The 17,397-nt window shown below is 40.6% G+C and overlaps 1 protein-coding gene across 2 annotated transcripts in view; it reads left to right on the top strand.

Moving 5' to 3' along the window:
* Window positions 1-17,397, top strand: part of efnb2a (ephrin-B2a) — a 61,663-nt gene that overhangs the window by 13,676 nt on the left and 30,590 nt on the right. For both annotated transcript variants that reach the window (XM_068034129.1, XM_068034130.1), the window contains exon 2: window positions 13,358-13,641. In XM_068034129.1, coding sequence (XP_067890230.1) covers window positions 13,358-13,641 — 284 coding nt within the window. The remainder of the gene's footprint in view (window positions 1-13,357; window positions 13,642-17,397) is intronic.

The raw sequence follows: 17,397 nt of genomic DNA on the forward strand, positions 1-17,397 counted from the left end.
ATCAAAGATTTGCTGATGAATTATCACATCAAAGATGCAGATAAATGCATACTTAGATATAGTCTGTAAGCTAGAAATAAAATATTTCACATATTCTAGAGGAAGAGAGAAATTTAAACAAAAGAAAACACTTTATAAAAAATGTTGATAAGCTAGTCAGCAAATTGCCGCATGCTGATTCAATGTTGAAGGCAACTTTCCTCAGTGACAGATAGAGATTTCTGAAGAGGTAGTATGAGTGATTAAAATGAGGTTTCTTTGTTAGGAAGACTTTGAAGCATAACTTCCTTCTCCCTTTGCCAGAAAACTGTGAATTTTGATAGGTACATTTTCTAGCAATTTAGAACTCCAAGCAATTGCATTTTCTCACAAATCATAAACTATTACCTTCCAAGTCTAAAACAACTCTGATAAGTTAATTTGCACTGTTATATAGAAATTTAAACCCCTCACGTCATTTAAACATTAGTTAATTTTTAATATTTTTCTCAATGTGCTTTTCTCAAAACAACACACACTGTAATGTCGTGTGGCACATTAATTCCATCAAGCAACTTCTGAATTATTTCTTCTGCATCACTTTATTCTCTTGATTGCATTTGTTCTGATGGGTCCCTGGTATAGACAGGTTTCAAATCTATAGCCTAAAACTTTGGCCTTTAAACACTGAATGTAACTTATTCAGTATGTGAGACTGGGACATTATTGCAAAAGAATTAACTAATTTTATACACACAATAACCATAAGTACATATGAAATAGGAGCAAGAGTAGGTCAATCAGGTCCTTCAAGCCTGCTTTGCTATTCGGTGTGATCATGGCTGATCTTCGACCTCAACTCCACCGTCCTGCATTATCTCCATTTCCCTTAATCCCCTTAGTATCCAAATCTCTATCAATCTCTGTCCTGGATAAACTCAATGGGCTGGAATTTGTTCTCCTCCCCCCCCCCCCCCCCCCCAGGCGTAGGGTTCTGTGGCGAAGTGTGGGGGGGGGCAGAAGATGGTTCCGGATGAGGCCCGCCACGGTCTTTGACATTAGGAGGGCCTGGCCCGATCCTTCCGGCGGCGGCGAGGCTCCATGGCAGCCCTCCCACCACTGGGCGATGGGACCACACTTTAAATATGCAAATTAATAATATTAATAAATTAATATAAACTTACCAGCAATCCTGAGGGCCCGTTGCGGTCTTCGGCGTGGCAGCCGGCACACCCGTGCCTTCAGATCCCCGTCTGGGGAAAAGAGACGCAACACTGGTGGGGAGCGGGGAGGAGGTAGGTTTGTCAGTGCGGGAGCGGAGAGACAGGGTCAAAATAAACGTAATGGGTGTAGGGGATGGTGGGAAGGATTGAACCTTAAACTTTGCATAGTTTGTAGGGGCGAGATCAGATGTGAAAGATAAGTATTTTTGGGGGGAAATGAAAATAGATTATGTTATTGGGGGGGGGGTGGGAAAGGGGCATTGTGAATTTATTTATTTTACTTTGGGGGGGGGGGGGGTTTCCCTCTTTAAACATTTAAATGGCCGGTAGGGCATGGCTGACCTTTAAAAATGGTGCCAGCGCCTGCGCATAGGAAGCTGACGCCATTGCTGGGGACAGACAGCCTGCCCTCGCCATGTGATTGGGGGGGGGGGGGGGAAGTGGGCCGCCCCGGCTATTTCAATGAGCCGCTGCGTGGGTGATTGCGGCGGCTCTTGGTTGCGTGGGCCGCCATTTTTTGTGCTGGCCACTGAGATCGGTGGTCGGCTCTTAAAATCCAGCCCAATGACTCAAAGAGTATCCACAACTCTCTGGGGTAAAGAATTCCAAAGATCCACAACCCAGGCACATTCCCAAAATATTTATACAAGTTAGTGATATAGATGCATTTTCATTTAAACAGTTCAGCACAAATAGAAAACAGATTCAATTTCTCACTATCATGGAGACCTTTAAACCAGGTCTCCCCCTCTGCTAGAGCACTATGAAGACAGTAAGGGCTGCAGATGTAAATGCACTGCTGCTGAAATTATATGGCAGACCAGGATAAGATCTGAGGAAATTATTGACTTTGGTGTCTTAAAATTGTATTACTGAATACACAAAATGCATAGAGAGGTTTAGATTGCACTTCTGCTGAGAAATAAATGTGCTTCTCAAAATATTAAAATTCAGAAAGACTACTATCTCGTATCAGCTACAACTGTCAAAAGTGGATGATTTTTGGGATAAAAATTCTGACGTGCCCACTCCTGATGCACAATAGGAATGCATGTCTTAGATCTACGCGCGCCTACCCCAGGATGCCCCACTAAAATGAATGGATGGAACAACAAGCCTTGAAAGTACAATTATACAATATGTGCTCCCCGGCATGTCTCAGGTGCAACTGCATTGGAATTTTTTTTATCTCTTTATATCTACTGCATGTGAGTATCCACAAGTACGAATGGGAGGCTGAGCACATGCAATGTCTCATGGGAAAATCAGTATTTTCACTCCTGGCCTTCAACCCCTTTCTACTGTGTTTACACACTCCATGGCAGGATGAACAAACTTTACTGACATTTATATTGATTCTTTGGCTCAAAAGAAATGATAAATAATCATTGTTAGGTGCGGAATGTAAGTAGTTGATTACTGCTACTTTTCATCTTCACCCTTGCAGGCACAGAGTTTCATGTACCGAGGGATTCTCATATTTGGAACCCAGGTATTGATACGCCAATGGAGGATAAATCGGGGACACTTTGCTTAATTACCCTATCTGTGTTCCTGGTGGTTGAGCCTTGAGGACACTGTTACAGTTGAGAACTTGCTGCTTGATTTTAACCTTCCCCATCCCACCCCATATTGTCAATGCAAGATGAAGAAGGCAATTTTCTGTTGTCTAAGTAGCACCTGGACAATATCTATTTGGTTTTCTCCGTTAAACAAAATTTAAGAACATTTAAAACCATGAAAGTTAAGATTAGGAAGTTCTGGAGAAATACATTTGTTGGCTGGATGAATTCTTCCTGCACTAATTCACTATCCACTGTGGAATCTCTCTGAGTTCCTGTTTAATTTTCCCAGTATGATGCCTGAAAACATTGCAACACCAATCTTTCTCTTTTGAGCAAATCACATCCAAACACTTTGCATTAACCTTTTTGACTGTGTTTGGTCAGTGGCAGCTTACAAGGTATTTGCTTTCGAACATGGAGCAAGCCATGTTAAATATCAACGCCAGCCCTTCTTGAAATCCTCATCTGTGCATATTTTAGCAGGTCAATTTGAAATTGCCATAATCTTTGAAGAGCCTTTGTGCAAATGTTACAAAGATGACCAACAGCATAATCCCCAGGCTCTATTTGATTATCCTCATCAGATATATCATTCCACACAATTGCTCCATGATCTTGTCAAGGCAACAATGGAGATAAAATTATGTTTGAGTCAATGCTCTCAGTGATGCCCCTTTCTAACCCAAATGGGTGATTTTGAGTGTGATACCTGTATAGATTGGGTTGTTGATAACATCTGCATGTCATCAGTATCAAAGATTTGTTTTAAACTTGACATTTACAGTATCCAATCTTGAGTTACCTTTCAGAAATATTCTGCCAAATGATCTGTTTTGAAATAATTCAGTATAATCACTTCTCTATACATTTTTAAATCATGCACATCATGTGTACAAAATTCTTACTGTTGTTTGTTCCAAGATCAATGTATTTAAAAAGTGTAGCCTAGCTCATTTACCCTTGTACTTAAAACAGAAATGGCCCTTTATGTTTTAAGCACAGGGTTCTCTGTGTTGAAGACAGCAGCAAGTAAAAGTTGCACTAAGAATCCCTGCCCATTTTAAGTATCACCCAAAGACTGTAATGTTTAATGTCAAATGCAAAAGCTCTCAACTATTAATCTTGGAGAGCCAAAACCTCTGTGAATTTCTAGCTTCAAGCATTTGGTCTTTATTAACCAGATAAACACACTAAAATAAACAGTTCGGTTTGGTCGAGCAACTTAAGGAAGTGTCTTGCAGGATTTTAGGAGGAGTAATATCTGTTTTTCTAGGAGCATTTAATAGTTTCACTTCTTTAGCCACATTAATTGATTTTTGTCATGCTGAAGAATCCTTGTTGTAATATTAGTTTATACAAATGATTTATATTAGTACTTTCTTTTGGATTTTGAGGTCTCTTTGTCTCGCCACTAGAACTTAATTTGTTTCCTAACTGTTGACAGTCGATGTATGGAGTAACTCAACAAGGTAAACACAGAGCCATTTCACTAGCTACCACTTTACAGTCTAGGACTTGGGACATGTGCCAGACTGTAGCTTGTAGGAGCTGAGAGTGCTGGAATCGTGTCCAGACCCATTTCTCCCTCAGAACAGGAGGCTGGTTCCATGCCTGTGTAATACTTTCATTAAGATCCATTTGGCTTTCCCTGACCAACAATGTTTAGGCACTTTGTTTAAGGAAGGCTCATTGAAGTCCACGTGGAATTGTTTGCCCCTCTATGCAGTTTGTCAGAAGGCAGCTTTCAGTTCCAGTTATGAGTAGCTATCTGTTTACATTTTGTAAGAGCCTAGCATCTGCTGTCTTTCCGTGTGAGCAGCAGTTGGTCTCCCTGACTGGATCAGAGCCTCCATTTGGAAATGTCAAATGTCAGATGAAAATGGTCTCAAACATTAATCTTGGAGAGCTAGCTTCTCCTCCAAAGCCCCGCGTTCTTATCACAAACCCACAGCAATCCATTAACTTTCTGGAATGTGGCTCAATGGCAGTTGGGTAGGCATCTCACTAGTTTCACTTGTGCTAATCCACAGTTCTTTCAAACTAGAGTAAAGAGGAATCATAATCATTGTACAAGGACAACAGAGCTTCTACATCAAAGTGACATCTTTCATGAAAGCTCCAAATATACTTGTTAGAATCTTTTTTCATGAGAGACGAAACAATCCGGGTGCTTTCCCCCAAGTGTTTCTCTGCCCCTTTCGATTGGCTTCTGGCAAATAGGATACCTGAAAACATGATTGCACAAGTGAGAGAATACTGGAGTGAAGAGTATTTCATTATCTCTTTATCTGCTCTCTTCATATTGGTTTTGACAGATTTTTATTTATAATAGAGGTGACATAAACAGCACTTTATTGTTCCATCTCATTTTATTATCACTTCAATTCTCATAATGTTATGTGTATTTTAAAATAAAAATAGTATTTTCAAGAATTTGCAGTCACACATATATTTCATGAAGCCATTTAGTTATACAGTGAATGTGGGTGGAGTGCACTGATATATTAGCATTGCTTGGAAAGGTTTTGTTCCATGCCTTTATAACTAGGTCCAATCACTCCTGCAAAGGTTTGCTGCTGTCAGTTAAGTAATTTCCTCACAAAGTTATGGGCTCCGTTTAATCGCTCAGCGTAGGTTGGAAATTTAATATCAACATGTCGTCTTGTAAATGTACATTTAATAGAAACAAATGGATTAAAAAATATGCTCGTAAGTTAGCATAAAGAGCAGAGCCTTGTGTTTACCAAGCAAAAATAGGACCCTTTGGCTTTGGATTTTGCAAATAACTAATTCACTTGATTTGAGATTTATGGCCTGTGATTTGCCTACTGTAATGAGTTGAGAATGCCTCAGTTATACCAGGACTTGGGTGCAGCTTGCAGTGGGCTCTTGCATTTATTACGAACAGGAGTTTCCTGGATATGCTGAAAAAGATTCCAGTTTCTACGCCAATCTTGCCAATCAGTACTTACGCCAAAATTACCTGCCAATCTCATTAGCATACAGCGGGTCGTAAAACCCAACGAAAACCAAGCAAAAATCAGCGTGAACAGTTGGGGCCCGAGGAATGTGCAGAACTGATGTAATATTCTATTATCGAGTCCCTCAATATAAAAATTAAAATGTAAAGCCATCAAACCATTACTTACCTACAACAGACACTGTTAGGGAGAAATTAATTTGCGTCGTGCCACAATGGCACTACCCAGACCTCATACGTTCCCTAGGGGCATCCAGCGCCATGGGCTGCTACCTGCAAAGTCCCCTTGGCAGTCCTCATTGATATCATTGAAGAACATCACTGGGGCCACTTGGGTAGCAATCCACGGCACTGCCTGCCCCTGGGAATTGACATAAGTCTGCGTAGCATCGCTAGAAGCAGCGTTATGCGAACAAGTTTCTTCCCCTCGATGTTCAAAAAAACATTTGTGTCTGCTTTTCAGTTTTTAATGTAACGCGTTATGATGACATGAAAAAGCATTCAGAGATATTGAAAAATGCCAGTTTAAGTAAGATTTTTTTTTAAAATGTTGTAAAACTCCATTTGTAGTGACTTTGGACCCTGCTGCATCTAAATGTTTTTGGTTTACATGTACTCTTGCAAAAAAAACTAGCGTAAATGCAGGAAATATGCATGGACTGATGTTTTGTGTGGGGGCAGAGTTATATTAAAAAGCAGGTTTTATAGAATTAGCGCAAAACATTGAGGAAACCCAGAAGTTTAAAAACTGACATAAAATCCTCAAAATTCCTCAATCCTTTGCACTGAACATGAGCATGATGCAGATGTTTTGGTGCAGGCTTGCAGGTAACTGGACAGTTATTTTGGGGGGTTTATTTCTATTAAAAATCATTTGCTTTCATACCTAATGACTGCTCACTGCAAGTATACTGATCACAAATCTGCATGATAAAAAATATTGAACAGCTTACAGAGCTAGTTAATCTTCTGCTGTACTGCTTTCTTGTCTCTAAGAACCGTGCAAACTCTTATCTACTCGGATCAGCACTGAAGTATTTATTGGCGATACTGAAGAGAGGGCACCTGACCCTATGGATATAAATGCTGAATAACTCAGTAAGGCTTCAGGAAGGATATTGCACGATTTTCTGGCATCTGTTCAAGTGCTCCATATTTGAAGCAGTACCATATCCTTGTAATTGTGGATCTACGCTAACTCTCTGCAAAGAAAAACTTCTGGAATTGACCAGCAGCAGTTTTCTTAAAGTTCTTAAAGTTACCAAAGAACCCCAATAATAATCAGTAAGAATTTCTGTGATAGATAAATTAATCTATCATTGAGATCAAACCAACTAAAGGGATAAATTGCTTTATTCAGGCTGAAAAGTTTACACCTTTCGAAAATGTAGTGCCAGTCTAAATTACAGTTTCTGAAAATTTGATGGGTAACTAGGAAAGAAAAAGATGGTCACAGATTTGTTTTGTCAGAATGTAGCCCCTAAGGAGGACTGATCCATAGTCCTCGGCTAAGCTGCCACTGGCTAGCTCTAAAAATAGGATCGGCTTCTTCCAGAGAGTCCCATTTCATTCCTGACTACCTAACTATAAAAGGCGATGATCCAAATTACCACTTGGTAACTGTTCAAGTGCAAATCACATGCTAATAGATAGCTGATCACAGACAGGCCACAGTCATGTAATCACCAGTGTTAAACATCTGCGGAGCCAGTCACATTCAGTGATCAATAATTAGTAATCGGTTCCTGCAGTCAGAAATGTCAACAGAGCTAGATTTTCAGAAGGGTTTGATCTCCACGATTTGTGCACAATTTCTGCTATAGAATAGAGATGGTCCCCTTTATAGCCTTCAATCTAACTGATGTCACTAAGCTAATAAATATATTTAATACAGGAATATAGTCTAACATGCTAAAGGCACCTAGTGGGATTTAAAGGGACGATACTGACTATTTTAGTTAAAACAGTGCCAGATTTAAAATCACCAAACCAGCGTTATAACCTGGCAAACCTATGGAAAGTAGTAGTCTGGCAACAAACTCAAGTGTAGCAGCTGGAGCTGAGGCAACAGATCAGGAACACAGAAAGTGATCTGTTTACTGGCCCAGCTCCAAACACTTACAATCGCACTTCAATTTAGTAGATTTCAGAAGAGTCCATTGAACTCAGATAAAATCTAATCCCATTTCGGATCAAATATAATCTATCCAGAAAATCTTTTCCATTTACAATGATTATATAGAATGTTCCAGGACAGAAACCGGCCCATGTCATTCAGCCCATGTTTTTCAACTGATCAAGACTGAACCGTTGTTGTTCTCCACGTAAACCATCTTGTTTAATCCCACCCTCTTACTCAATTCCCATACTCTTTTCAACTAACAGATTGTCTTTTAAAATAATGTACAGGGGTAGACTTTGACTTTGTGCTTCAGTGTAAAGCAGGTAATAGCTAATCAACAGCTCGATTTACATCTCTACTGATTTTTATTTTCATTGAGGTCACTATTGTACAAAATCAAAACTTACCCCATGGATTCTGTTTCAACAAAAAGTTGGCAGCATAAAATTCCATATTCTTGTCAAGATTTTGACAGGCTTAGATAAGTTAGACAAGGAAAACCTGTTCCCATTAACTAATGGCACAAGGACCAGCGGACACAGATTGACAGTTTTGGGCAAGAGATGCAGGGGGAATTAGATTTTAGATTAGAGATACAGCACTGAAACAGGCCCTTCGGCCCACCGAGTCTGTGCCGAACATCAACCACCCATCTATACTAATCCTACACTAATCCCATATTCCTACCAAACATCCCCACCTGTCCCTATATTTCCCTACCACCTACCTATACTAGTGACAATTTATAATGGCCAATTTACCTATCAACCTGCAAGTCTTTTGGCTTGTGGGAGGAAACCGGAGCACCCGGAGAAAACCCATGCAGACACAGGGAGAACTTGCAAACTCCACACAGGCAGTACCCGGAATCGAACCCGGGTCCCTGGAGCTGTGAGGCTGCGGTGCTAACCACTGCGCCACTGTGAGAATATGAGGTAGAACATTTTTTACGCAGTGGGGAGTATTTATCTGGAACTCTCTGCCCACAAAGATGGTGAACGTGGAAACAAGCAATGAGTTTAAGGGGAAGTTGGATGACTACTTGAGGGAAATAGACTTGCGGGGGAGTGGGACTGACTGAATAGCTCTGCGGAGGGCTGGCATGGACTCAATGGGCTGAATGGCCTCTTTCTGTCCGGAAATGGCTCTCTGATTCTACCTTCCATCGAAAGCATTTTTTTGCTCCAATCTCCTGTTTAAGTCTTATTGTCGTTATCCTATGCTGTTTTGTTGCTATCTTGCCAACCAGTGGATTCTGACCCCAGGATCTGCTGTTGGGTGAAGTGTGCTACAGACGGACATACATACGAACATACGAATTAGGAGCAGAAATAGGCCATTCAACCCCTCGAGCCTGCTCCGCCATTCCATAAGATCATGGTTGATCTGTTTATGTTTCGAATTCCACGCTCCCATCCACTCCTGATAACCCTTGCTGTAGGCACTGGACATTCCAGTTCCCTTTGGCAGGCATAGTTATTTTGGCACAAGTTGTGTGATATTGTTCAGTTGGTGCCAATGCTCACTGTGCCAGTGTTACAGTTATAACGTTAGTATAAGATTTTTAAACTTTCACCAGTCTTTATTGTAGTCAACATTTATATTTTGGCAATGCTTTTATACTAGTCAAAGTGAGGAATGTTAGTGCCAGATAGTGAAACACTTCACCCATTTCTGTCATCCAGTATCAGCTTCAAGTATTCCCTGCACAAGTATAGTTCCTGCATCGTGTCTCAGTAAAGACCTTTAACTCCAACCTTCAAAGAGCAGTTCCTGTTTCGCTAGCTGGCATTTTATACTTTCTACAGCGAGAAGCCCTTTTTATTTCTGAGTTTGCCATTTGGCAGTGTAATCCCAACGTGTGCCAAGTTTTGGAGTTTTTGTGCTGTGGATTGAGTATGCCCAAGCTCCATGCTACATGAGACCTTTCTCGTCAGAAGACTGAGGAGACTGCCATCCCAACCAATTCATGCTGGATTTAAATTCCGGGTTTCACAGGTGAAATAACAATCCGAACTAATCTACTGAACCACTCCTGAAACTCTTGTTTTAAGCAAATTAAGAAATAGGCAATAAAATAAGTGTCGCTGCAAAATAATGAGTTTTAGAGAATGCTGATTATCAAGGAATGACTTACCACCTGTGATCTAATCAACAAGTTGAGGTAACCTATTAAACTGAGAGCAATTTGCAAATGTTGTCTGGACCATCACCCCCCATCCCCCCCTTAACCAATTAGATTACGGCTTCCAATGACAGATTAGATAAATATGAACTAGATGGACTGATTTGTACTTTCTTGTTCTGCCTTCTTATGCTGTCACTTCCCAGAATCCTTTTTGCTTGTGAGTTTCTTGGAACAGTGTTTTCTGGCAGTGAAGGTGGATAAGAGATGCAAACCCAGATTTTCTTATTGTCATTAGTTTGATACTGGCAATAATCCACTTAATAGGTTAGTTCTGGCATTAAAATATTGATTGGGTTATGGAGGGTTCGATCTTCAACTATACAAGTTTACAAGTAGTTGCTAATCTCTTGTGATGCTATCAGTGATGATTTTTATTTTCTATGTGATTATTAGAATTAATAATCTTAAGTAAATGTTATTGAAACAATTCGATTGCTAGATATTTAATCAACACACGATTGCACACTGGGTAGGTGAGCAGGCAGTTTGATTTAATTATACAGAATGATGTAACTGTAAACCAATTATAACGACGGATAAGAGTAATTTAATTTGTGAGGCCACTGATGTACATTTTTTCAAGAACTAGCATTTTTTAAAGATGAATGCGACACTGCTTTTCCCTAGTTTGCATACTTCTGATCAAGGTGGGGTAGACAATTTAATATGGATTGTCCTGCTCAACAACCAAGTTTTGATATCTCACACATTGATAAATTCCTGACCACATGATATAAATTTCTGGAGCAGAAGAGATTAAATCCTCCATTTTTAAAAAAAAGGTGTAAGATTTTATCAAGCTATAATACTAATTAAAACTTATAGAGCATAACATGAATGATATAAGGAATCCTTCCATTACTTGGCATTAAGTGCTTCCCATGTGATATGAAATGACTGTGATTCAGCATGGTTCTCAGTGCATGGAATAGTTTAATCCTTTACCAATTCATGGATTCCTCTTGTTTTGTTTAAATCAAATTAGTCTTAAATATGTTGATGCTAAGCAGGAGTTTATCCTACAGAATTGATCCTAATTTTAGTTGGTTACATTGCAATTATGGTAATGATTTTGGTCACGTGTTTGATCCTAATATCCTTAAGTCGATTCCACTTTAGTTCCAAAGTGAAAAATAATCCCTAAAATATAGTTGCTTCATTGGATAATTTCAAGAACAAAGACAGTGTGATCTGTGAGATTTTAATGCAGTGCTTGGTTATTGCAGCCTTAACCGGTAGCCTAAAACAAAAATAGAACAGGATAGGTTAAACTAAAGTATATCAATGAAGTAAACGTCATTGCATTTTTTTTTGTAATTGACCAGCATTCAACACTGTATAGTTTTTCAAGATTTAAAGTAGTTAAATCCAGAAGCAGTTGGACCTGATTTTAACACATTCAAAACCCACCCACTTTCACAGAGTCAGAATTAGACCCAATATGTCAGTGATCGATAAAAGGGTTTTAAATGGACAGAATGCATATTTCCATGGCTTGTGCTTCTCAAAGTAGCTAGAATTAAGATAGGCTGCATTTGCTGTCAATGATGTTTTGACTAGCGTACAACTGTACAGAAAATGCAGGGTAGTAGGATGTGGAATTGAACAATATTCATTCAGCATTCTGCCTGGAACATATAATTTGAGTGGCAGTCAGGCTGTAGACAGGCAGTGCTGCATTCAAACTCTGAGTTCAGACAATCAGGCGATACACAATCCTAACAAAAACAACAAGAAGTTGCATTTATTTAGCACCTTTAATGTAGTAAAATGACACAAGCTGCTTTACAGGACAAAATTTGACACCAAGCCACATAAAGAGGAATTAGGAAAGGTTGGTCAAAGAGGTCGGTTTCAAGGACTGCCTTAGAGAAGGAGAGGAGGTAGAGAGACAGAGATTTAGGGAGGAAATTCCAGGACTTGTGGTTTGGGCGGCTGAAGGTATGGCTACCATTGGTGGGGCGATGAAAATCGGGGTTGTGCAAGATGCCAGAATTGGAGTACAGAGATCTCAGAGAGTTGTAGGGCTGAGGAGGTTACAGAGATGGGGACAATCCTGAGTTCAGACAATGGACAGTGCTGTGACATCTGGTGGCCTGGTGCATGTGCAGAAGGATGATGTCATCAGGTCGTATGAAAACTGTAGGTTTGTACACGGTATCGCCAATCATTGTGTAAGATAAATGGTATGGAAAACAACAAACACTTCACCCACCTTACATTGCGAGGTGAATCTCAATGCTGTTCTTCTGCTAGTCTCCATTCTGTAAAGCAGAATATAATTAAACTGCAGGAGACTAATCCTTTCAGGTGTCATTCAAAATCCTTAATATGCAAATAAACTTAAAGAAGGGATCGATTAAGAAGTGACTAACTGACACACATGCTAAATAATGGGTAAAGTGTTCCTTTGTGTTGTAGTCTTTGACAAGCTCTGCGGTTTTAGCCATGTACAGCTGTGGTCTATCAGCTTCATGGGGCCTTTGCACTGGGCCTTGAGGATATTGTATCAGCAGCTACAAGTTTAAAGAGCTGCTTCTGAGTATGAATTGGAGCAAGGACATCTAAAAGCAAGGAATAGTGATATGTACAGATACGTACAGAGTGCAACTTAAGAGGGTATACCCTGAAGACAAGTCAGCCTATATACCAGGATGCACTTTCATGAAAAAAACAAATTGTGCATCAACAGGCCCTTTATTGCAATTTATAAAATCCTTTTGGGTGGAACCTTTTTATGGAATGGAACTATTGCGAAAGGTGCTCTCAAGTTCTATTCTAACCTCAGATATCTGGCCAAAAATGCAGCTTAACATTTGTGTTGTGTGGTTTAAGGATCTGCTTTCAACTCCTTATTTTTGCCCAATCGGAGACTGTAAAATTATAATGCTGAACATCAGAAGAAAGCAGAGTACTTCTCAAATTTTATTTTGAATTGTTCAACAAACATTCTCTTGTTTTTAATACAATTAATAATATGACAAGTGAGCTTAAAATACAGGAATAGAAGCCATTGGTTAGTCTTTTGATAGTTAATGGATTGGAATGGGGAAGTTGGGGCGGGGATGGTTGGTTTAAAAGGGAGAACGTCCAACAAAAAGAGTTCGGTGGAAAATATTTTTCTTTGCTTTCATTTAGTATCCCATCCCCTTGCACTTTGTTATTGCAGCCAGTTACTTATCAAGTTTCAACTTCCTGCAAAAACCTGGAAAAAAAGCTTGCAAAACAGAATATCTGTATACGTTCTTTGGCAAACGGCACATTTATTTACGTGTTCTTCTTTTGTGTTTTTATTTTCAGGTTCCTACCAAGCAAAGGCCTGGTGATGTACCCACAGATAGGAGACAAACTGGACATTATCTGTCCCAAGGTGGACTCCAGGATTACTGGACAGTATGAGTACTTTAAACTGTACTTGGTGTCGAAGGACCAAGCTGACAGCTGCAATGCTGTGCCCAGCCCCACACCGTTACTCAATTGCAACAAGCCAGATCAAGACGTCAAGTTTACCATCAAGTTTCAAGAATTCAGCCCTAACCTTTGGGGACTGGAATTCAAAAAATATGAGGATTATTTTATTATTTGTAAGTATTAACAATTTTGTATCTTGCTGTGCCTTGACAGATTTGAATTAATTTAAGTCAAAAGGAGAGACTTGAAAGAACTTGCATTTGTACATCATCTTTCAGGACCTTAGGACATCCCAAAGTGCTTTACAGCCAATGAAGTTCATTTGAAATACAGTCACTGTTGTAATGTAGCAAATATGGTAGCCAATTTGTGCACAGCAAGGCCTCACAAACACCAATGAAATAAATGACCAACAAATCTATTTTTTAGTGGTATTGGTTAAGAGATAAATATTGACCAGGACACTGAGGGAAACACATCTGCTCTTCAGAGATATTGGCTGAAATTTTACTAGCCCTTTATAGACGGGCTGGGAGGCGAGAGAGGTGGTAAAATGGCAGCAGCAGGCGTTGGGAGGGAAACTCAATGTGCTCCCACCGCCATGGGATATTATGAAAAGTGGGAACGGCAGCCTGCCAAATGTAGGTGAGCAGCCAATTAATCCAATTAATTGGCCTACTGATGGCCATTTCACCAGGCCGCTGGGATTTTACAAATCTCGGTTCACCAGTCCAATCACCCGGGCCTGCCTGCTCGGCCCCAGCACATCAAAACATTTCTTACTGGCCCTTGGAAGGCACCTCAAAATGGAGGCGCTGCCTTCTTCTCCTTAAAGCTTCAGCAGCAGCCACCACTATCTGTGGTACTGCTAAGGCTGCAGAGCTGCTGACCCTCTGATTGGGTTCCTGGTGGCATCCTCTTCATTGGCTGCCACTGGTAAAATTGTCTCTGTGGTCACGCAATTTGCCCGTGTGGGCTTGGGATCCACATTTTGCCCTGGCAGCGGGACCCATGGCATGCTGGTAAAGTAAGGAGCCTTTGAGATTTGTGATTATTATTTTCAGTTTTGTATCCAATCCCATTCATTTGAACCCTCTGTCTCTGACAGTTCCCTCTCTCACAGTATTGCTGTAAAGTATTGTCAACATACAGCTTATTTGTAGGATCAGCTGGTATTTTCCTTTTTCAATCCATATTGAGTTAGCAGCTCGCTTCGTTTTATATAAACTTGGAAAATAAAAAAGGTCATTTCCTTTTACCCAAATGTGCTAAGGGAATAAAACAGGCACAGAGAGCCAAGATGGATGACAGCTTATTCCACACGTTCATCACTTAAGGTATAAACGGATGTCTCGCCTGGAAAATGCCACGTGCTGAATTTCAATCCTTATTAAATTGTGAACAGAATTTTCTTCTGTCTACAATTCAGTCACTAATTCTAAAGCAAAAGCCTAATTATTGCCTTAGGTCTTGGCTATTTAAAAAAGATGTGAACAGGGACTAAGTACAAAGGGAAGTAGTATTCTCACACTAGAAATCTGTAATCAAAAGCAACTGACTATAATAAAACATGGAGGGCTTGATTTTGTTGAGCTCCCAGCTTCGGGCTCCGTGGTGGGGGGGAAGCACAGAGCCCGATGCAGGGAATGCCGGGCCCAATCTTCCCAGAGGCGGGGAAGCTCCATGGTGGCATTTTCACCACTCTGCGCGGGACCTGGATTTGAATAATAAAATCACCATTTAAATGGAAGCCAGGGTGATCTTACCAGCAGTTCCGGATCTTCTGAGTGACGTACGCCACTCCCGTGCTTTCACTTTCTCGTCCAGGGAAAGCTGGTTCCACTGAGCTGGGGAAGTGGGGATCTCTGCATTTGTAGGGGTGGGGTTGGGGAGGTGGGGGCGAGGGCTCACATCTGCATTGTCAGTGTAGTTGTGGGGGGGGTGGGGAAGGCTGAACTCTGCACTTAAGTCAGTTGTGGGGGTGGTGAAAGGGGTCAACTCTGCACTTAGTGCATTTGGGATGGAAAAGGGATAATCAAGACTTTTCTGGTGTAGTTGGGGTGGGTCAAACTTTTATTTTTTGTTGCAGTTGGGGTGGGGGGGGTGGGGGGGGAGATGGTGTCAACTTTCATCTGTCAACACAGGCCTGGCAGCCCTTTAAAAATGGCGCCACCGCCTGTGCAGAAACAGGCAATGTGATTGGGGGGGTGGGGGGTAGTTAGGGCAGCCACCCTGCATATTATAATGAGCCACCCCATGCGAGATCATGGTGGTGCACAGCCCACACATGTGGGCTGCAATTTTTTCGCCTGCTGCCACTTTTGACAGCGGGAAAATAAAATCCAGCCCTAGGAGTGGGCGAGCAAAAGCTAGGTCAAAGGGGGAGCATTTAAGGAGGGTATTCAAGGAAGAGAGAGAGAGGTGGAGGGGTTATGAGAAGGAATTCTAGAGTATTAGGCCCAGGGTGTGACAGCTCATGTTAGGGTGAAGAGAGGAGAGAAGTATAAGAGACCAGAGTCAGGTGAATGGAGAGTTCTGGCAGGCAGAGTTAAGGGCTGGAGGTGTGTACAGAGATAAGGAGGTGTCATTCTCCAGAATATCCATTTGTTGCATATCTTTAATATTCAACCATGGCCGACTGCCCTCCATAGATCGCAGACTGTCGGTTCTTAACCAACAAACCCCCCCCACCCACTTTGTTCCTAGCCCCCTCCCCTGTGACTCAATGGTAGCATTCTTACCTTCAAGTCAGGAGGTTATGGGTTCAAGCCCCACTCCAGAGATTTGAGCACATAATATAGGATTGCACTTAGTGCAGTAATGAGGGAGTGCGGCACTATCAGAGATACCATCTCTTGGATAAGTCATTAAACTGAGCCCTGTCTGCACTCTTGGGTGTAAGATACTATGGCACTAATCAAAGAAGAGCAGAAGCATTATTCCTAGTGTCCTGACTAATATTTATTCTTCAATAAACTAAAATGGATGACTGATTATTTATCTGATTGCTGTTTATGGAATCATGCTGTGTGCAAATTTGCTGCCATCTTTCCATACACCACAACATGACTACACTTCAAAAATATTTATTTGGTGGGAAAGCACTTTGGGATGTCCTGATGGCATGGAAGGCGCTATATAAATTAAAGCTCTTTCTTTCTATGACCCTAGCAACTATTTTGTCCAGTGGAGTAATATATGATCCCAAACCATACTTATCCCTTGCAACCTATAATTTGAATAATGCATTTGCAGCTGTTACATTACAGTTTCATTTAGTTAATTGAAAAAATAAGACTGAAAACTCAATCAAAACATTAGGTGTTCATTGGAGGATATAGAATGCATTTGCTTTTGAAATTTCAGACAAGCTAAAGAAAAAAATTGGTACGATAATCTTTAAAATTTACATATCAAAATTTATTTCAAAGTGGAAGGTTCAGATTCCCTTACATGTCTTTTAATGAGCAGCTACATTCATGATAGGATATTAAGTGTGTGACTATACAGCTTTAATTAGAAGAGCAATGAAGAGTTGGATATGAGTATACTTCACAGTATTTTGCTTGTACTGCATGTCTATTAATAGTCTATAAGCAATGCTGCTCACACTGCTCCTGTAGCTGTATGTCATGCATTGTATAAATTCCCATGCTAGTGAGCTGTCTGTTTTTCTAATCAGTCCTAAATTTATATATGAAACCACCTTATAACAATCTGGATTTAACAAGCTGAGTCCAGGCTCGTCCTCAGTTCACAAATCACAAAGGCTGTGAAATTGGCCTTTAGCGTTTCCCCCCAGCCTTGCTCAATCTCCAGTTATGGCACCTTCATTAATTTACAGTACTATGGTTGCTCTTGTAGGACACATTTCTGACTCGGGGACTAGAAATGAGGGAGCATGCAAATTCTTTGGGTCAGCAAGTAGA

This window comes from Heterodontus francisci, chromosome 6 (assembly GCF_036365525.1).
Source record: "Heterodontus francisci isolate sHetFra1 chromosome 6, sHetFra1.hap1, whole genome shotgun sequence".
Taxonomy (NCBI): Eukaryota; Metazoa; Chordata; class Chondrichthyes; order Heterodontiformes; family Heterodontidae; genus Heterodontus; species Heterodontus francisci.